The sequence below is a fragment of the Cyprinodon variegatus genome, unplaced genomic scaffold (genome assembly GCF_000732505.1).
Source record: "Cyprinodon variegatus isolate N-32 unplaced genomic scaffold, C_variegatus-1.0 Scaffold160, whole genome shotgun sequence".
Lineage (NCBI taxonomy): Eukaryota > Metazoa > Chordata > Actinopteri > Cyprinodontiformes > Cyprinodontidae > Cyprinodon > Cyprinodon variegatus.
Genome location: NW_015150613.1, coordinates 112,178 through 133,326, shown reverse-complemented (window position 1 = coordinate 133,326; position 21,149 = coordinate 112,178). Strand labels below are relative to the sequence as shown.

General features: G+C 39.8%; 2 protein-coding genes across 4 annotated transcripts in view; both read left to right on the top strand.

The window, feature by feature from the left end:
• Nucleotides 1–10: 10 nt before the first annotated feature.
• On the top strand, nt 11–13,291 carry LOC107086739 (zinc finger protein 384-like). 2 transcript variants are annotated; one of them, XM_015377870.1, is made up of 11 exons: nt 11–205; nt 1,452–1,519; nt 2,141–2,465; nt 4,698–4,820; nt 5,036–5,190; nt 5,271–5,347; nt 5,435–5,659; nt 8,787–8,954; nt 9,478–9,556; nt 9,647–9,805; nt 11,923–13,291. In XM_015377870.1, exons 1-11 carry the CDS (start codon nt 106–108, stop codon nt 12,328–12,330), a joined length of 1,887 nt encoding a protein of 628 aa, XP_015233356.1. In that variant the 5' UTR covers nt 11–105; the 3' UTR covers nt 12,331–13,291. The 2 variants fall into 2 exon arrangements, with proteins under 2 accessions (XP_015233356.1, XP_015233357.1); XM_015377871.1 differs by lacking the exon at nt 8,787–8,954 and having other exon boundaries at nt 12–205.
• Nucleotides 13,292–15,363: 2,072 nt separating this feature from the next.
• Nucleotides 15,364–21,149, top strand: part of LOC107086724 (carboxy-terminal kinesin 2-like) — an 11,651-nt gene continuing 5,865 nt past the window's right edge. The window contains exons 1-13 of one of the 2 annotated variants that reach the window (XM_015377849.1): nt 15,364–15,440; nt 17,063–17,152; nt 17,648–17,747; nt 17,836–17,889; nt 18,010–18,084; nt 18,308–18,506; nt 18,589–18,754; nt 18,917–19,084; nt 19,209–19,322; nt 19,411–19,497; nt 19,599–19,796; nt 19,901–20,065; nt 20,151–20,289. In XM_015377849.1, coding sequence (XP_015233335.1) covers nt 17,069–17,152; nt 17,648–17,747; nt 17,836–17,889; nt 18,010–18,084; nt 18,308–18,506; nt 18,589–18,754; nt 18,917–19,084; nt 19,209–19,322; nt 19,411–19,497; nt 19,599–19,796; nt 19,901–20,065; nt 20,151–20,289 — 1,549 coding nt within the window. In that variant the 5' untranslated portion in view covers nt 15,364–15,440; nt 17,063–17,068. The remainder of the gene's footprint in view (nt 15,441–17,062; nt 17,153–17,647; nt 17,748–17,835; nt 17,890–18,009; nt 18,085–18,307; nt 18,507–18,588; nt 18,755–18,916; nt 19,085–19,208; nt 19,323–19,410; nt 19,498–19,598; nt 19,797–19,900; nt 20,066–20,150; nt 20,290–21,149) is intronic. The other variant, XM_015377852.1, reaches the window with a different exon arrangement.

Sequence of the window (21,149 nt, the reverse complement as noted above, 5' to 3'; positions counted from 1 at the left end):
TTTTTTTTTTTTTTTTTTTTTTTTTTATTCGACACTTTTTTTTCTTTTTTTTTATTTTCTCTGAGAGAGATGAGCAGGGAGTGAGGAATGGAGGCGTAGGGACGGATGATGTTTGTGTTCTCAGGTCAAACCTTTGAACACAGCCAGGCCTCTAGTTTTAGCTTGAGTGAACAAGCCAACGAACAAAAGGAGAAAATTAATGGAGGCAAGTTAGCGTTAGCCATGTTTGTGTGCTATTCCGATGACACCCTCAGCCCGCTTTAGCTTGCAGCAAAACACACCAGAACATTCAAACATCTCATCCGAATATATACGTATTTACACCGATTTTATCCCTGCAAGCTTCCCTCATTGCTAACGTTAGCCCGCCGCTAGCCACAGTTTGGAGCCAGTTTGTGCCCGGTCGTTCAAAAATGGCTCTCAGAGCACTGAAACATCGACTTTTCTGCAGCACTGTGACAGCCCCTCTGTTTTTAAAGCGGATGTGTTGATCACTTAGAGCATGGCGGATGAATTGATTTGGCTTGTTGGTTTCTCCCCATATTTTATTAATTAGCTGCAGCAGAGATCAGAGGTGGCACATGAAAAACAAACATACCCTGACTTATGCTGCATGAAATGTGCCAAGGATTTGCTATGGTGGTTTTTTTTTCATTAGCTTCCCAGCCTCTTTGGAAGCTATTTTTTGTTATAACCCACAGGGATAAGCTTTACTAACATGTAACTAATTGCATGCATTTTGCTAAGGTGTGAAATGAGGTAATATATGACTATGCATGGCATTTTAATTCTTCACATGCATTTAAAAAAGCTGTGCCTCAAAACTAACTGCTGCAACATTATATACCGGTATGCTAAGTAGCATATAAATGCATGGTGTGTTGACAAATTTAATGGATACAAACACAAAAAAAAGGTTTTTCCTACCAATAAAGAAAATTACACACATGCATTAAATAATTTAACAACTTACACATTTAATTTCCATAACAACCTGTCCAATATTGTATTTTTTTTTTATCACAGCAACACAAATTGAAGAGATAAATTAAGAAGTGCATGGGGGGGTGTGGTGCTAAACATGAGAACATGCTGATTTGCTAACCTTATATTATTGCTGTCACCATCCCTATTTGGGATTAACATTTTTGCTTAGATTCCTTTCACATCCTCTTTGCAAATTTGATCATGAAGCTGAAATCAGCATTAAAACACCTAGTTTGGTATAAAATTCTCTGTAAGAAGAGGATTTTTTTTTTTTTTATAGCTGGTTCCTATATTTAAGTTTCTTTAAAAGGTATATGCTTGTTGTATCAAAGTCTTTGGAGGAGAGGATGTAATGAAGGGAATACAGCCATGCATGGTCTCCCTTTATGTAACACTGAAAGAAAAGAAATCAGTGAAGAGGGGAAGGACAGGTGTTTTCTAAGTGTGTTGCTTTTTAATTACAGAAATAATGGACGATTCCCATTTCAACTCATCATACTTTTGGTCTCCCGTCCCCACTGTACAAGGACAGGTAGAGACAACCTTATTGTTGGAAATGTCTTGAAATGCACATGGTTATAATGGGATTATCACTTTGACTGCTTCTTTAAGGATTCTCTTGAATGAATTCAAGAACAGTGACTTTTTTTGTAACATCTCTTGATGCATTCACTTGATCACATGGTCGCTCCTGTCCCTCTCCTCTTTTATCTCTTTATTTTCTCATTGGTCCTTTACTTTTTGCATCTCACCATGCCTTTGTATTCTTTTTTTCTCTCATTCTCTGATTCTCTTTCACCTCACTAATCCAATCACTTGTTCCTTTAACTCCCTCCCCATGTTGGTCCCCTTTCTTAACCTGAATGTTATCATTTATATCACCTCCTCTGTCCTTTTCCTTGTGGCATCTTGGCCTCACATCCCACACTTTTCTTCTCCTCCTCATACTTAACCTCTTTTTAAAAAATTTTACTAACTTCCTACTCTTATCTGAACATTTTTGGTTATATTGTGCACCATAAATCCTTTTTCACCATTCTTCATTCTTCTTCTATTTTCACCTCCTCTATTATCCCTCATAAACCATTTTACCTTCCACATACCACCTCGCCCCTTTATTACTCCACCTTTTATACTTTCCACCACTGTCTAGATTGAGAACGCCATGTTCCTCAACAAGACTAAGGATCAGCTGGGTCAGGACAAGGCCAACGCATCTCCCTTCCCTCACTCCTCTACGTCTTCCACCTCATCCCCTCACTACCCCACCGCTGTGCTCGCCATCCCGGGTTCAGTGGACGCGGGGCCTGGGGTGCGGGTGGTCCCCAAACAGGAAGGAGGTGGCAACACGTCAGGAGGAGGGGGGGGCAACAGCGGTAATGGAAGCTTGAGTGGAGTCGGGGGACATCTGCACCAGTCACACACCTCCCAGAACGTCACGGTCGTGCCTGTTCCCTCCACTGGGATCATGACCGCAGGTGAGAAAAGGTTTTTGCTTTTTCTCACTTGGACCCAAACTTACATCTGTTTATCCTTTTATTTTTTTAAACTCCTTTAAGTCGAGTGTTTTAAAGTGGATTTATTGGTTCGTTCAGTCTAACAGCTCTAGCATCTCTGAGAGTTGAGAAGGAGCAGAATTTTGATTCTGGTTCTTTAACTTTCAGTAAAAACATTTGCTGCACATTTAACATTTCTGATATCAGTATAACAGCAGCGTAATATTAGAATATTCTCTCAATGCTTCAAATATTGCTTGTCTTTGTTTCTTCCTTCCAACGATTTAGACTTTATCATCTTTGTTACTGCAAACCTGCAGGTATCTGTTGCAGTCAGACTTCATCCAACAGGCTGAATGTTTATCTCCATCACAAAGACAGACTTCCTGACATTTAGGATATTTAGGGCCCTATAAAATCTGTTTTATTTTTTCCCAAATTCCGTTTTATTTTTTCCCAAATTGTTTTTCCGTTTTAATTTTTGAAAATTCCATTTTTTTTCCGTTTTATGTATGTATTTTTGCGCTTCCAATCAATGGGATGTTGACAAAACTTGCAAAACAATAGTTCGCCTGAAACGTAAAAGTCACAAGGGAACTGCTCGGCTCTGTACTCAGGGCTTAGTGTCGTGTTTTCCAACTTTTTCGCCGAAAGCAGTGCTGTTTTTGAATGTTTTGATGGGGGAGGGTGAGCGGAAGCGGAGCGGGAAGGGTTATGTCGGCCAGATTTGCGTCCCCCGGTGTGCATTTGCCCCCTGACATACGTTCTTCTCCCACACAAAAACAGAATTTCATTTCAAATGTAGAAATTCCACGTTTACACTAGATTCCGCGTTAATTTGCCAATTACGCGATTCCATCCGCGGTTCCGTGATCGTGGAAATTATAGGGCGCTAGATATTGAAGCCAGTATGGCTATATATCAATATCAGGATATGAGTTAATTAATTTAATGATTTTTAAGGAAATTTTTGATATTTTAGTATATGTTATGCTCTATTATCACAGCATTAGTGGTTTACTTATTTTGTAGGTTTATTGGGTTTTATGTGTTTTTCTTTTTTTAAGCAAATATTTCTAAAATGTGTTGTTTTATAAACATGGAGAAATGTCATAACTGTGTACAGGTATTAGTTATGGGAGTTCCTTTCTGTTTTTTTTTAGGCTTTTTTATGCTTTTATATGAATATAGGAATTTTACCGAATAAGCCGAAATTAAGAAATGTTTTGTGATATAAGTTTTTGCCATGTCGTCCAACACTAATCACTAGTGAACCCAGTTTTATTTAATCCAAACTAGTGGTGGAACGGTTCACAAAATCCACGGTTTGGTTCACGGATTCGTGGTCACGGTTTTCGGTTCGGTATATGTTGATTGTTAGCCTGACATGTTGGTCATGTTGCTGTTAGCATAAACAACACGTGTTGCACAATGCTTGCACACTGTTGCACTTTTATCCACAACTTTCTTTCCGCCGTCATCGTAGGTCACACAGACCTATAAAGTGCTGCTGGCGCGTCTTCCAACTCCTGTTCTTTCCCACTCGCCATACCCACACAATTCTCCACAACAACTGATTTTTTTCTGCTAAGCTGCTTCGCTTCTTCTTCTTGTTTATTACTGGTGGTTGGCTTTGGTCGCAGCACCGCCACCTTCTGCTCTGGAGTGTAATCGCTTCGCCTATGAGAAAAAGGAGCAGCGCATGAACCGAACGCAACACACGCGAACCGAACCGAGACAGTCGAAACCGAACGGTTCGGACGGTTTTCTACTGAAAATACTGAAAATCCAAACAATTAATTATAAGCCATGCCCACACCAAACCATAAACCGTGCTCTTAATGTAGTTTCTGCATATTTAACTCGTTTATCCTGTGTTATAACATTTCTATTAAATACTAAATAAAATTAAACAATGCAGACACTGAGAGCTTACTTTCTCTGTGACAATCACCTGTTTTATTTATGCATAAGATTGTTTGCAAGGACAAAATGCTTCCATTATGACTTAAATTATCATATCATGATCTGTTCTCTGGAGGAACCTACCGAGGCCACAGTCAGATGTTTTGGCATTAATAGCATCTGATTCAACAACCTAAAAACATAAACATCACTCTAGCTGTAGAGTGATGTTAGAAGTCTCTGCAGATGTTAGAAGTGTTTAATGGTGTTGAATAAACTGCTTGTTTACTGTTTGTCTTTTCGTCTCAGCGGGGTTAGTGATCACCACCCCTCAAGGCACTCTGGTACCAACTGCCTCCACGCAGTCATTTGTGAGCGGACCCCACACTGCTACCACCATGATAGTGTCTGCTGTGCACCCTTCAAACACAGGTGAAGTTCATCCCCAGTTATTCAGTCGGGTTTATTAATGGGCAGTGATTTATTTCATCTGTCTTCTGTTTTTTGCTCTAGTTTTGTTTGTATTTTCTCTTTCATTTTTACTGTGAAATATATTTTTGAAGAATTCACTTTTGATTTTTTGTGTTTTTGCATCTGCTTCCAAGCAAACATGGAGTGACTAAAAGCTCTTCTTTCTTTTCTTCCAGATAAAAAGGATGATGTTGGTCTTCCTCCAGCCATCGTCATGCAGACCCCGTCAAAACGGGGCAGGAAGAGCAAACAGGCGATGAGCAGAGTCAGCGGGATTCTCCCTCCAGGAAGTGATGCGTTAATTTTAGCTCATCTTGCTGCTGGTGGACAGGTGAGCTTCTTTGGATTGTCATGCAAATATTGACTTATAATTCTCTTTCATTCTCATAAATTTCTCTTGATGTGTTGCAGCACCACTCTGCTGACCCTTATGATCTATCAAATGATGAAGATGATCATACCAGTAAAGATGGACCCAAGTCCTACAGGTACTGGACACATATTTAGTAAAGAGAAAACTAAGCGGTCCCCTCATTCCTTCAGCTCCTGTTTACAGTCAGATCTTTTTTAAATAGGTGTCGGATGTGTGCAGTGACGTTCTTCAGCAAGTCCGACATGCAGATCCACGCCAAGTCCCACACTGAGGCCAAGCCCCACAAGTGCCCCCACTGCTCCAAGTCGTTTGCCAACTCCAGCTACCTGTCCCAGCACATCCGTATCCACAGCGGGGCCAAGCCCTACTCCTGCACCTACTGCCAGAAAACATTCAGGCAGCTCAGTCACCTACAGCAGCACACACGGTACTGGGCCGCCCAGATGGAGAGGTTCTGTTTGTGCCTCTGATCTCTGTTCCCTCTGTGTAACGATGAGTCCACAGAGAAAAATGGGGGGGGGGAGTCAGCTTTAGACTCTTGGGATAGTTTTGACAGTGTGAAGCTCTTTATGCGCAGTCCAACCATCATGATCAAAGCTCACAGTAAACCTAATTCCGATTAGATTGATAAAACAGTTCATGTTCTGGAGATCGGCCTGTTTGATGAGGTTTATCAGGCTGTACCATCATGCAGCAGCCGTATGTTCCTGCTTTGCATGCCTTCATTTATATTCATGGAGATTTCTCGATCTGATACTTTCATTTTCTCACATCTTTGCAAACAGCACGCCATAAATGCATCAAAGCCGTAACAGAAAGTCACTTTGTGATGCTGGGCTGGAGGAGGCCATGTGAGCTGAAGGATGAGTGATGCAGGCCACACTTCAAACTATGATTTCTTTCATTTATTTCCTCACTTTTCCTGCATGATCCTACAGAGCAAACAGAAATGGCCTGTCTTTGCATTTAGTGATATTATATTGACCTAAAGACTTCCTAACATTGTCTTTCAGAGTAGAAGAACTGGCTCCCATCAGATGAAGGACGTTGTTGCTGGATGTTGAACCATTATGTTCAACAGGAATATCCAACATCCTGTAGGATTAATTCATTCAAACTATTAGTTCTTTAATCTTTAGGCCCCTTATGAAGTATCTTATTCATCTTTAAAAATAAAGAGAAGCTCTGTTCCATCCAGTTCCATAATTTAATTGCAACTATTATTGGGAAGTATTGCAGGGTCAGCATCAGTTGCTATAAACCCACATTCTCCTCACTGGTCTTGCTCATATTTGCTTCCTGCACTGTGTGAAACCGGAAGATTTCTGGACTCTGTTTCAGGTGCAGCTGAATATTAGTCCATAATGTGAAGTTTGGTCTCCAGATGCCAGAAACATGTTAGGTAGTTCATGTTGTCCAAACAGTCATTTCCCAATGCTGCTAGTTTTTTGGGGGATATTTCTGCAGATTAAAACTGCTCTTATAATCCCGCTACATTTTTTAGGACACGGCAGAAAAACACAACTTAGATCAAAGCTGACTTTGGCCCAATGGATCCAATGACCTTAATCCATACAGTGAATCTATCTGGTCATCCCTTATAATCTCTTTCCTGACTAAACTTCAGACATCACTCCTTGGTTTTATGCTTCTTTATAAAAAAAACCCCACAAAACTCAAATTGTCCTTTAAATTTAAGATGGACTCTTTCAGCCCTTTCAATTTAGAGGAAAACATCTGTAAAAGTGCAGGTTTGTCTTTAAGGGACAATAATGGTGAAAAAACTCTATTTTCAATGGTTTTCTTAACCACTTTAAATGACTACAGCTGATATGGATCATTTACGCTACTGGTTTAATGATATTAAAACAGAACAAACATGATCATGGATAGAATTAAAAGACCACCCTTGTTTTGTTTATTTATTTTTATTTTAATTATTGTGGTCATTGCATTCTGTGTGTATAGCAGATTTATAACCTTAAATGAAAAAGAAAACAAGGATGGTCTAATCAGGATTTTCATGACTTCAGTTCCAGGTAATAATCTCTGCTGCTTGATGTGTTCAGCACTTATAGATCCTTCTTAATATTCACAAATATAAATAGTCCTTTCACACGTTTGGACTGTGTTACATAACCAAACAGATTAAAAGGCACATTTATTGTCCTTATCTCTCTGTGAGCTGTTGGTCTCATGGTGCAGATCTGTTGATAAGAGACTTAAAATTAGAGATTCAAAAGTGAAAGTAGCATTTTCTGTCCTTAACTTGGAGCCTCAAGCAACAATATTATTTACTTTTCTTGTTTACTGGGTTTGCTAGTGTTAATACAGCAACATTTGTATTTTCCCTTGTTTTGAGCAGGTAAGTAAGACAGTTTTAGAACTGAAGAATATTTAGCTTTTAAAAAAGAAAAAAAAACAACCCCATTATCTTATTTCAAGTACATAATATCTAATGATTGCCTTATTTTAAGGACAAAAACACAAAATTTAATTGGCAGCCATTCTTATTTCAGGGTTTCTGCGGGTCATTAAAAATCATTAAATGTCATTAAATTATTATGTTTTAAATTAAGGCCTTAATTGGCATGAAAATGAATTCAATTTGATAATCGTGGCATTAAAATGCTTCGGAAAAGCAGCTTGAGGCGGAGAAAAGGCTAGAGAATGGGGGGGGAAATGCAAATTTGAACCAAAGTGGCTGGAAAACGAGGAAGATGATGAAGGATTTTGACATGTATATATATATATATATATATAAGTCTTGGGTACTTGTTGATGGCATTCAGATTATTTCTAAGAGCATTAAAAAGCATTAAATAAGAGTTACTTATTCATGTATAAACCCTGCTTTACCTGCTCAAATTAAGGGCAAATACACTTTAAAAATTGTTTACTTAATTTTAGGTCCGTTTTTTGCAGTGAAAGAAGCTCCCAGTGTCTACACATTTAGTTTGATATAATGCATGATTGACATAGTAAACCAGTAGGCTAACAGCTAATCTAATGATTTTTACTAATTTTGCATGAATTTGCATGTAATAAAACCATCTTTATTCATCCATGCCGCCGTCATTTAAAAGGATGTTTTTATTTTTAGTTTGAGCTTTTCACCTCTTCATTTATTTTTCTGTGCGACTCACTGCTCTGCTCTTGGTTTTCCATCGCCGTCTTTGTTCCTGCCACCCGTTTCCATTGCGTTTCGATCCATATTACAGCAATACACCCCATTTACTGCAGGACACACCGAACGGAGAGAGAGAGCGAGAGAGAGAGAGAGAGAGAGAGAGAAAGGAAAGCGTGACTGTGCTTGCTGTATGTTTGTTCTGTGTTTTCACAACTCAGACGCAGCACAAAGAGCACACTGTCAAACTTAACCATCTCCAATCAGCAGCTGATTGGAGATCCTTTAACGCATGGGTTCGTTGGGAACTTTGGTCATGCTGTAGCTTAAAAATCTCTCGCTGTTTCTCTCTCTCTCTCTCTCTTGTGTTTCTCTCTCTCCATCCCCCTCCCCTCCATCTCCCTCCGATCCCGGTTTTCCGTGTTAGAAACCACACTGAGGCCAAGCCCCACAAGTGCCCCCACTGCTCCAAGTCGTTTGCCAACTCCAGCTACCTGTCTCAGCACATCCGCATCCACACGGGGGCCAAGCCCTACACCTGCTCCTACTGCCAGAAAACATTCAGGCAGCTCAGTCACCTACAGCAGCACACACGGTACTGGGATGGGGGGCTGGGTTTCCAGTCATCAACTGGGTTCTTATGTGTGCATGTTTGGAGCAGGTTGGTGGAGATCGTGTGTTAAGTCGTTGTGAAGGGTCATTATTTCTGGAATCTTTCCAGCGTGGCAGGAAAACTCAAATCTTATTATTTTTCTTTATAAATTCATAACAATAAATTGGACTTTAATCATGATTGATTCATTCATCTGGATGTTTCTGGATGAATGATCCATCTAAAACTGTTAAAGACCAGAATCTGCAGGCGTCCAGTTCAAAGATCAGAGTAGGTCATGCAGCCTTGAACCAAAAATAAACGTTTTGTGGAAGTGAAAGTAGAAGAAATATGAGCATTAGACAGGAATGGACAAAATCCCATCACTGCTGCTTTACGAATGTTTTCATTTGGACTTTAGAGGAGTTAAATCTGCTCTTACATTTTACTTTATATCGTACTTTGTATAAAAATCTTGTAAATATATCCAAGTGAAACGGACTAATCTGTTGTTTTCTTTTCCCAGAATCCATACTGGTGACCGACCTTACAAGTGTAACCATCCGGGCTGTGAAAAAGCCTTCACTCAGCTGTCCAACCTACAGGTCTGTGAAATCATTTCTCTTATGCTCCCAGGCATAAAATTGACTCTCTGCCATGTTTTTGGTTAAATCTGTGTCTTTTTTTCTTCACAGTCTCACCGTCGGCAGCACAACAAAGATAAGCCCTTCAAGTGTCACAACTGTAACCGTGGTTACACAGACGCTGCCAGTCTGGAAGTACACCTGTCTACGCACACCGTCAAACATGCCAAGCTGTACTCCTGCGGCCTCTGCAACAGATCTTACACATCGGTACGCTTTCAGACCTTCAGCTCTAAGATTTAGACGATCAATGCTTTGAAACGTTTTCTGTCAGTGGCTGGGATTTTCCAGTTCTGGTTCTGGTCCATGGCAATTAAAAACAGACATTATTCACTATAATAAATTACATCAGAGCCACTTTGATAATTAAAATATCGATTTAGTAAAAAATTCCCTTCATTTGATTTGTGCCATAATTCACCAGCAATGATTCTTTGTAGCTGCTGCCTCTGTTCATTTCTGCAGTGACATATTTTCCCCAATAGATTTCAATAGGTCTGCCATTTGTTTCTAAAAATATTTAAACTGAACAAAGAATTGACTTTACTCTCCTGCTCTCTCTCTTCAGTCCAACACTTATTTCAGAAAATGTTTTAAACATTTGGAAACTTTTTATTGTTTCTCTGTTGAGGAAAAGTCTTCCACTGTTTCTCAGAGCAGAATGACTCCCTCCTTCCTGATGGTCTTTTGTTATCTGAAACTTATTTTAGCATATTTCTTCTCTGTTTTTATATAACATATAAATTTTCTACCGTAACCTAGAAATTAACCTAGAAATGGACAAATTGCAGTGATTTTCACATTATCATTGTGGTATTTTAACTGTTAAGGGCTGCTTGGATGCAGTATACAGTGGGGCTGGGGGATATAGCTTAAAAATCTGATCTATTTTTTTTTTCCTAACAAATCCAATTATTCGATTTTCATTTTATTTTTAAAGTTCCATAATAAAATACGAAAAAATTCCCTGTGGAATGTGAACTTAACTTAAAGGACAACAAACGTCAAGCTGTCAAACATTCTTTGTAAAATAATCATCATCAAACCGTGAAAATATAACTAAATATGTGCATTTAGTGGGATGGGCAATATCTAAAAACAGAGAGTGATGAACTGATTTAACTATTATCTACGGGAGACCAATAAGTGTTTTAGTGAAGAAAAAAAACAGATTTTTCACAAATGAAATCTTTATAAACAAAAAGATGTTAAATAATCACCCAGCCCTAGTACTCGGTTATCTTTAATGCTTGAAGTGCCATTCATCCAAACCAGTAATATAGTAAATTCAGATGGCTTCTTTGTCCTGAATGACTGCAGCTGATTTAAATCTAACTGATTAAGATGTCAAAGTGAAGAAAATGATGGTTAATTGTAATGAATATTTCATTTGGATTATGTAGAGATAGTACTATGCAGCTGTTTCTAGACTCCATGTTGTCTTAAAGTTGAATCTTTCCATCTGGCTGTTCATCCATCAGTTTCTCCATCAATGTATTGATTTTCTCCACCTTCCCACTGCTACATCTATTGGATTATTTGTCAACCTGCAGTTTCGAGCTGCTTTTTTAAACACATGGAGTCCCATTTTCCATAGAACGTTCTGAATCGGATGCAAATGAACGATCTGCCTCTCCCCCCAGTGGGTCATTAGAGTCTATTGTTTGGTTCCAGTTGTTTAGCTGGATCCCAATGAAACCATTTGTGTAACTTCTCAGGGATTAGTTTCAGTGAGAGGATTCTCCAGAGAAGATTCTCCTACAATGGCTGTTAGAAGCTACTTTTTTCTGTCTGGCAGCTTTTTGGGCGACTTTTCTTAGGCCGAATTTGGCCAACCACTTTTGGAAGGGAGATGAAACATGTTTACATAAACTGAGTGAACGTCTGGTTACCCAGAGATGGTGGATGTGGAGTAAACAAGTCATCTCTATATCATGTCTTTGATCTCCCCAGCCGCTGAACCAGGTGAGCCCAATCTGCACCGGTCTAACCAGATTGGACTCACCCTGTTCTGTGGCTAAGCAGAACAAATAAATGACATAGAGATGACTTGTTGATTCCGGATCCCCCATCTCTGTGGTTACCTTTGATACTCTGGGAAAATATGTCAGATTTTCAGAAAAGCATTTTAGGTGACGACCTGAAGAAGCTCAGGTTATTTTATAATTTTCTGATGTCCTCATTCAACTACCAATACATGACAAAGATGTGTACAAAGTTTTGACTGGTAATGAGTGTTCATATCTTATACTGACCTTTAAAATGGGCCCTGAAATAGTTTATTCTAAATGTTAACAAAGAATGTTTTGTTTTTCGTCTTTTTCCAGGAGACGTATCTAATGAAACACATGCGGAAGCACAACCCCGACCCGCTGACTGTGGCAGCAACAGTAGCTGCCCAGCAGGCCCAGGGCCTCACCCCGGGAGGAGGGGGCCGGGGCCGAGGCCGCGGTCGAGGCAGAGGCGGCGGCAGAGGAAGCCAGCTTCAGAACCAGAACAACCCAAACAACACCAATCAGAACCAGAATCCTGGACCCCCAGGCAGCTACCAGGCGACCCAGCAACCCTCTGAAGGCGTGGTTCCCTGTCCATTTGATCTGCACCAGTATAAAACGGTGTCGGCCAGTGAGATTCAGTACAAACCAGTCGCTGTTGGCGACCTGCCGGTGACCCATAAGGACCTCTGTCTAACCGTGTCCACGTCAGCCATCCAGGTGGAGCACATGAACTCGTAGGCCGCGTCCTCCGGCTCCGTTTAGGACATTACTAATAATCTGCAGTGTAAAAAGCTCCATTTGATTCAGCGTCATTCATCTTTACAGTCTTCTTCAAACTAAAAAAAAAACAAAGACACGGCTATGAAAGGAGAAACTGTTACCATCCTCATCAGCCATCCGGCTCTGACACCGACTCCAGCAGGGCCGTGCTTATATTCACTGTCAAGTAGCTCTGAAGGACGTTTAGAAAGGGATCAGTGAGATATTGCAAAACAATCAAAGAAACAAGCTTAGATCACCAGATTCTGGAGCTTTAATACTGAGATCAGCTTAAAGATCCGTGCTTGGATTACAGATAATCTACAAAGTGTTGATTTAAGGAACCTCAAAGTGAGAACGCTGGTTTGGGGTTCGGACATTTCATGTCTCAAAAAGTTGGTTTTGAATCAACAGCCCTGCTCAAAAATACGATTTGGAGATCACAGTAAATTATCTGTAAAATCAAAGATGATTCAACCTGATTTCTTTACAGTAAGGTAACTTTGTTGGTATTCAGATTAAATCCCCTTAAAAAAAAAAAAAGCTCCGGCAATTTGGCAAAGCCAACACAAGGAAGAGTGAAAAAAGATTTTGAGAACCGGCACCAAAATGGAACCACTTAATTAATCTGAACGCTGAAGAAAACATTTCATTGAATTAAGGAGAAATTATCTATAAGTGAGGAAACTCTCCATCCAAATTTCAAAGGATTCATTCTCAAATCGTAGTCATGTTCTCCTTAAACTCACATCAGAGGATCGGGGACTTAAGGAACCGTTTTGTCCGGAACAAAAGAAGTTCTACAAGAATGTAGTAAACGTGAGGAATCCGCAGCAGAGCGACACGTTGGAGAAAAGCAGGACGGTGGAGTCCTACAGAAAGCACTTGATGAAGCTCGTACTTCACGCCTATGTTTGTCATTGTTTGTCTTTTTTTTTTTTAAAACCTATAAATCATGTTTGTATTTTTCTACGGACAGAGGATCATACAGAGAGGAAGAGTGATTGCATGATAGTGACAGAAAGATCTCATTAGCTTGGTTATTCAGAGCAGCATCCTCCTGTGAGTGATGAGAGCCCACCCGGCTGCTATCAGGGGGGCTGATGGGAAATTATGATTGTGTGATTAACACGGCTGACAGGTACTGTTATCAACCTTTTTTTAAGAACTTTTCATACATATTATTATTATTACTTTCATTAAACCTGTAGTGCAAATGTTATCCACAGTATATTCACTCTGAGGCATTATGCTATTGCAGTATGCTGTACATACAATAGATAGAAAAGACTTTTTCATCTGTAAAAGGGAAGTATGTGTTGTGTACAGAATCTATGAGAACAGATCCAAATCCCAGACGGTGTCCCAGGTCCAGACCACTGCAAACAAAAATAATAATTATAAGGAGTCACAGCTTTTAAAACAAAAAAATATGTTTTGGAGCAGATGAATGATTACCGTGTAACCAAAATAAATCTTTTTGACCTATTAAATATAACGACGGATGCTCAAACTATCTAATTAGAACAAATACTGTTTGTTTTTAGGTAGTTTAAAGCATTTTTTTCTGAGTCGTATGACAAAAACAGGAAATATCCTGTTTTACAAAACATCTATTGGCCTGTTTTGATTGTTTTAATATATTTAATGGTGCTGTGTAAGAATAAAAACGCTGCAGTCAGACTCCTAATTGACCTAAACCTGTTAATATAGCATTAAATGATATGATGACCTGGGACACTGTCTCTATCCAATCAAAATGTCCTACCAGGCTGTACAACAAAGCAACAGTCCTTATGTATGCTCAACTTTGTAAGTCTGTGTGTTTTTATGAAAAAGTAACCTAGCAATGCTCCTGGTAAACAGTTATTTACTGTCCTATATTAAACTCTTGCATACTGTATGCACAGTTAAACCTCTTACACATCGGAACAGACTGTTTCTTCTTCCCTTATGGAGAATAAAACTCAAAAACTGTTTATGAAAAAAGGCTATGACTGGTTTATTATTGTAAAATCCTTATGTGGTTAAGTTTCAAATATTTCATCATTTTAATCAGCAAATATAAAGACATGAAAAAAGCTCATCAGGTGAAGCTGCAGGCATAAATGTAAACAGAAACCTGATCAACACCGGCCCAATGAATGGTTCTGAATAATCAACTAATAGCTGATTTTAATAAACTGATCACTAAAATCAAATCTGCAGGATTTTTACTGTTATAGACAAAATTTCAGATTCATTTTATAATTGATAGTTGTCAGTTTCACGTGAGAAAAAAATTGAATAATTGTTTATTTGCATAAAATGTTTTATTGCAACGATATGAATTCTTTCTAGTTTCGCGGTGGAATACAACACATTGTAATGTGATTTGAAAAGCCAAATACATAGGATATTTCATGCTTAGTGCAAAAGTCAATTTAGTTCATGGTTTGCGCAGATCCTATCAGTCAAATGCCATTAGCAAAGTAAAAATACCTTTTTTTTTAAAAACAGTGTCTAATTTTAGTTTTCACCTATGGTCAAAATAAAGCTATTCTCTATTAAATGATGTCAGACTTAGGCATCCTTAAGTTAAGATTTTCTGTTTCAAAATTCTTAACTTTCCATACTTTTCTATTGTATTTATGATTGTCAAAATTATGTTTTGTGTTTAGAATAACTTCAATTTCTTCTTTCATATATATATATATTATATATTAAGTGTTTCACAAAATCATATCACTTTTTTTTTTTATTAAACAAAGATTTTTTTTAACAATTCATAATTTTCTATGCCTTGCAAGACTTCTCAGTTTAAACCCTGGACATGTGTTATTTGTGGGGAAAGAATTTACAGGAAAAATAATAAAACCTTTATCTCTCTTGGGGCGGAGTTTACCATACAAAGACTATGTATCCCGCCCAAGCAAGACAGACCGTGAGCCATAACAAGCGCACACACGACCGGAAGCGGGGTTTACACCCTCTCAGCCAATCACGGTAGAGAATCCGAAGCGCTCACCAAAACAGTTTGATTTCAAATTCAAACGTACTGAGACGGCGAAACGGGAGGACATTCAGCGAATACTCTGACGTATTGTAAGGTATTAGTATTAAAAGGATGACTTTAATCATCCAAGCTTTTTAATATCCCTTTAAGAATCACATTTAAATTATTGTATAGTTGCTTTCTATGTTAGCTGCGCAGAGTTTTAACTCAGGGTAAAAGCTGAACGCCAACAACGCGGACGTTGGTTGCTAATCTCGTACGGATTACACGGAACAAATAATCAGTTCCGGGCAAATTTTAAATCGAAATGTTTCAGAGTGAGTTGATGCATGTACAAGTTAACAGTGTGATTTACAGAACTTGAGTTAAAATCCATCTGTAACCAATGAATTTTAAAAACTATCTAAAACAATAGAAACCAGTCCCATTGGTGTGGAGATATCGCGATGTTCTATTTTTTCTTCTGCTAAGATGCCATGCATGTCCTCTGATTAACGTTACAGTCAGAAATACGTTCAGCCTTGATTTGTGACTTTTAGCCTATTATTATATTATAGTATTTTAAGCCAAATAAGTTGGAGTGTCTTCCAAAGTATGTTACTTATACTTTCAACTTTAAATTAACCCCACCTCTTACCTTGTGGCTTAATTTCAGAATACAAAGCTGATGTTTTCTTGTTCTCTTTTTCTACTGTTTTCCATATTATTCAGACTTGTTTGTACCTGTAGGCTTTGTTTGTTTTGTGTCTCTTACCTGAATTCTCCCTCTGTGGGGCAATAAAGGTATTTCTATTTCAAAATGAATTTAGTTGAGCTTCTTGATCAGGATCTCTCTAAACTAATAGCATGTTTGTTTACATTGACACAGAAACATGGAAACACATTGATTATTGTGTCCCGAATGTTTCAATACTTTGATTATTCAATGATATTATAATGATGTTATCCATGATAGTTTTATTAACAATATAATACCCTGTTTGTCAAGATTTAAGTAGACATGTAGGATGAACTCTGACTACATTTAGTTACTTTGATTTCAGCTCTTTGCAGAAAAACAAAACAGTGAGAAGCTGATATCAGCCGTAAATTGTGTTGCACCGATGTAATTTTTTGGCCCTGATACCCGATACCTGGCTGTGCAGTATCGTCCGATACCATCTGTTTGAAATTGATGTGTGTGTATATATATGAAGAACTGCATACTACTTGGATGTAAAATACTTGCCATCATGGCTTTGTCAAGCTGCTGCCTACCTTTGTGAAGCAGGAAAAAGACTAATACAAAGTGAATCCAGTAGAACTTTTTATTGCCTACCTGGAATGGGTGAAAATAGTTGAAAACATTTATGACTCAAAATGGTATCTGTGCCCTTTTTGTTGGGACTCACCGATACCATCATTTTAGTGCTGGATTGGGGCCTCGTCCGGTATCGGTGCAACACTAGCTGTAAATCAGTCTCATCTTCTTAGGCTGCTTTTAACCTTTCACAACTATAACAGTGAGGTGTGCTTCTTCCTTAGCTTAAAGAATGGAAGTTAATGTCTTCTTTGGTGTTAAAAATGTCAAGTATGCAAGTGCATCTTTGTTGTAAGAAAACAGAAGCCAACTAGGAGTGAGCAGCAACAGATCGGGGAGGGGCCACATTCCTCTGTTCACCGTTAATTTTTTAGGTTTACTGTCTATGTGACCCTTTCATTTTCCTCTCTCCTCAGCTGAATATGTCCAGACTACCAGTCATGTCAACAAAAAGGGTTCTCACTAGCAGCAGCTCTGAGAATTCCCAGGAAATGGCTCCCATGCAGGTTTGTCATAAAAGCACATAGGGATATTTTCTATTCTGTAACCATAAAGATGTGTTACTCTGTGTATAATTTAAAGTCAGACAAAGACCAAGAAGCAGCTGCAGCAGAGGAAGGCCTTGTGGCCGTCAAAGTCGGCATGTTATTCTGGTCAGATCAGTGGAAGGAAGCCGATCCTCTTAGAGATCCTCTGTGAGATATTATTTCACTGTGAAATGTTGAGCCTGAGAAGAAAGATCTGCAGGAGAGGATAATATAGAGATGATCATCTCCTGTATTACTTTAGCTTTGCTCCATTTTGGAGAAGTTGTATCTGTGCTGAGCTCCTTGTAGGCATAAGACCTGTGACTTTTGAAGTAGACAAGCATCTGTTGTTGGTCCAAATTAATGTTAAAATTTTATAGTTAAATTCCCTGAATCTCAGGTGAATTCCCTTCTCTTGCACTTAAGTTATTGTATGTAAATCAGAACCTGACACTTTGTGCTGTAATTTTGCAGAAGAAGATGCGTAAGGAGCAGGATCCACATAAACCTCAGGCTGCTGCAACAATCATTGGTGACAAGCGGCCTCCTGCTGCAGCAGCCAGAGCATCTCTCTGTACGTACTTATATTTTAACCATCCAAGCAGATCATATTTCTGCTTTAATTGCATAAAAAATATATATTTTTTTTCTTTTTCTCACAGATAGACCAGTCAGAGGTGCAGGAGCTGCTACTGTGGCTGCTGCTCCTTCCAGAGGTGAGGTGCCCTCTCTGCCGCCTGATGGGTTAAATATGGCCCCAATAACTTATTGTTTATAAAACTTGGTGCTTCTGAAGGAACATGCCATAGCTTAATGGTTTTGTTTTGTTCTGCCAGGAGTCCTGAGGCCAACTGCAGCCTCCACTGCTCCAAAAGCTTCAAACACCAAAAATGCTGCAGCAACCAAACCTGGTGAGAAACTCTTTGCTTCAGTCATCTTTGACATGAAAGCATCGAAAAACGGTTTTAGGTCCAGTTTTTGCAGTAATTTGCAAAACAAATGAGCGTTGATGTTCTAGTTGGAGATGTTGACACTGCATTATACAATTTAAAGTTACCCAAAGATTAGTGGACTTTAATCACACTTTTAGTTTTGTTTGTAGAATCTTGAGGCTAATGAAGTTCTTGTGTTTAGGCGGTACTGGGGCCACCCGTCGTCAGCCATGGGACCTGAAGGGGAAGGTCAGCGACATGGAGGGTAAGATCCGCACCTACCAGACCAAGTTTAAGTCTGTGAACGAGGAGAACGAGGCGCTGAAAGGATCCGTGGCACAAAGTCAAACTAAAGTGGCTGAACTGGAAAGAGAAGTCCAGAGCCAGAAAAGGAAGATCAGGTAGGAAGTTTGATTTGTTAGAGAATAAGTTGGGTTTCAAAGTTTGTGGTTTTGAACTTTATATTTTTTCTTGCTGGATTAGTGAATATGAAGGGGAGCTGAAGAAGTTATCTGGAGTGGAGAAGGAGCTTGAGAAGGAGCAGAGTGAGAAGAACGTTCTCCAGAAGGAGCTCTCCAACTTGGAACAGAAATACAAAGTTATCGAGACTCTGAGGGACAGCCAGGAGACGGAGCTGCAGACTCTGAAGGTCAGACGCTTTCCTCCTCAGACCGGCTGGTTCTGCAAGAGTCCAAACGGCTGACAGCAGCCAGACCTGTTAGCTAAGAAAATTATTAATGATGAATCCAATCTCCTGCCTACTGAAAGAGAAATAAATATATTTCTCCTTCATTTTAATGTTTTCCTGCAGATGAAGCTGTCAGCTCAGGAGTCTACTTTGGCCAGACTCCAGGCCACCCTGAAGGAAACGGAAGAAGAAGTCAGTTCTCTGAAAGAGATGGTGGCGGAGCAGAAAGACGAGCTTCACGCCGGGGAGATGGAGCGCCGGCGCCTCCATAACACCATCCAGGAGCTAAAGGTGGGTCCCTGCATGATGAAACTCCTCATGGCCCAGTGATGATGTCCCTGAAATATCCAAGTTGTGACTGCAAACAGTCTCTAATCTTCAGGAACATTAAAAAGGGAATCATTTTCTGTTTCAGGGTAATATCAGGGTGTTCTGCAGAGTTCGCCCTCTAGAGGATGGAGGCCTGAGTAAACACATCCAGCTGGCAGCCAGCGACAACAAGTCCATCATGCTGGCCAAAAGCGAGGAGGTGGGAATATTTTTGAAATGCTGTCATGGTTCAAATAAAAGCATCAGGCTGTTGGTTTAAACTGAACTCTGCCTTTTCTGCCCTTCAGTCTCATACAGGGAAATCTGCAGACACTCAGAAGAATTATCACTTCAGTTTCGACCGGGTGTTTGGGCCTCAGTCATCGCAGCAGGAGGTTAATGAAATCTCTGCTCGTTAAGAACAGTCACTGTGATTATATCTGTTGTGTTATTTTTGCTACGAAGGAAAAAGCCTGATTGGAAAATTTATTTTCAGATCTTTGATGAGATCTCCCTGCTGGTTCAGTCGGCTCTGGATGGATACAACGTCTGCTGCTTCGCCTACGGTCAGACTGGAAGTGGGAAAACCTACACCATGGAGGGGGAGGAGATCGACGACACGAGGGGCGTCATTCCCAGAGCCGTGCAGCAGATCTTCAAAGCTGGAGACAAGCTGCAGTCACAAGGATGGGAGGTTGGTTCAGTGTCTTCTGGGTTCAGCTGCTAAAAGGTTTTACCATTTGAGGCTCTGTCCTCCTCGATGGATCAAATCTAACATCTGAACTGTTTCCGTCTCAGTTCACCTTCACAGCCAGTTTTGTTGAGATTTACAACGAGACTCTGCGAGACCTCCTGTACAAGGGCAAGGCCAGCAAGAGACCAGAACACGAGATCCGGAAGACGGCCAACAACGAGGTGTCTGTCACCAACCTGACCTACGAAAAGGTCTACACCGAGGATCAGGTACGGCTTCCCGAGGCTCCACCATCGTAGACCACATAATGACGCAATGAAGACTCATTTTTCCTTCTTCTTTTTCTCCTTGCAGGTTCTCGGTCTGATCGCTCTGGCCAAACAGAACCGCTCCACCGCCATGACGGCCCAGAACGACCGCTCCTCCCGCTCCCACTCTGTGTTTCAGCTGCAGATCGAGGGGGTCAACGCTGGCAGGGACATCAAATGCAAGTGTGAGTGTTGAATCATGAACGGTGGAGCTGGTTTGACGTTTGATTTGTTTGGACGGTCTGCTTTTACTGCACATTTAAAGCAGAACTTTAGTTTAACACTGATATGCTTAGAAAGCAGCGGATGACTAAAACCAGTCATTCAAATCTGAAAAATACTACCAGTCATTGAACACACCACAGACAACACTCTTTGGGATAGGAGCTGCTACCGAGAAAATGTCTTGGTCAGATTGTACAATCTGAATCTATTTTCATTCCTTTGGTTCAATAAAACCAAAAGACGTTCAGTCAGTGGAGAAATGCTTTAATGGCTGCTTAGTTTTATCCCTTTAAGCCTCCAGTCTTTGTCCATTTTTGAGCGTCCTGCATTTGGAAAAGCTTGTCATCCTTTTGAAAGTGTTAGTTAAAGGAGAAGTCAGGTCAGCAAGGAATAATAAATGGATCATTATCTATACCTAAAATTAATACGTTCGCAGTGATTTAATGAATTTGGCATTAATCAGTAAAAAGATAAAGAAAACAATAATTTTTGTCATAATCACTGAGTCTGGGAGCGGCCATTTTTGCCCAAATATAGTAACTAGTCCCTTCTGACATCAAACAGGAGTGACGTCAAGGTGCGGTAAGCCTAGCGCCATTCTCCCCACTTTACAAAATCAATGGGAACCATAAGACGACAATCAACAAGAATTATTGAGGATGTCCAGAGGGCTTCACCAATAAACTGACAATGCCCACATGCATGGCAGTTGGATGTTGTAACATCGGGTAAAAGTAAAAAGGAAAAAAAAAGAGGTATTTCACCTTTCTGATTCCTGATCCTCCACGGACTTGAAGAGGGAGGATTTGCCATCGAACTT

What these genes read in the sequence shown, in the direction of transcription:
- LOC107086739 (XM_015377870.1), top strand. Translation starts at nt 106, where the DNA reads ATGATGTTTGTGTTCTCAGGTCAAACCTTTGAACACAGCCAGGCCTCT. An exon ending in TCCCCACTGTACAAGGACAG is followed by an intron (nt 1,520 to 2,140) that starts GTAGAGACAACC and finishes ACCACTGTCTAG; the next exon opens with ATTGAGAACGCCATGTTCCT. An exon ending in CACTGGGATCATGACCGCAG is followed by an intron (nt 2,466 to 4,697) that starts GTGAGAAAAGGT and finishes TTTTCGTCTCAG; the next exon opens with CGGGGTTAGTGATCACCACC.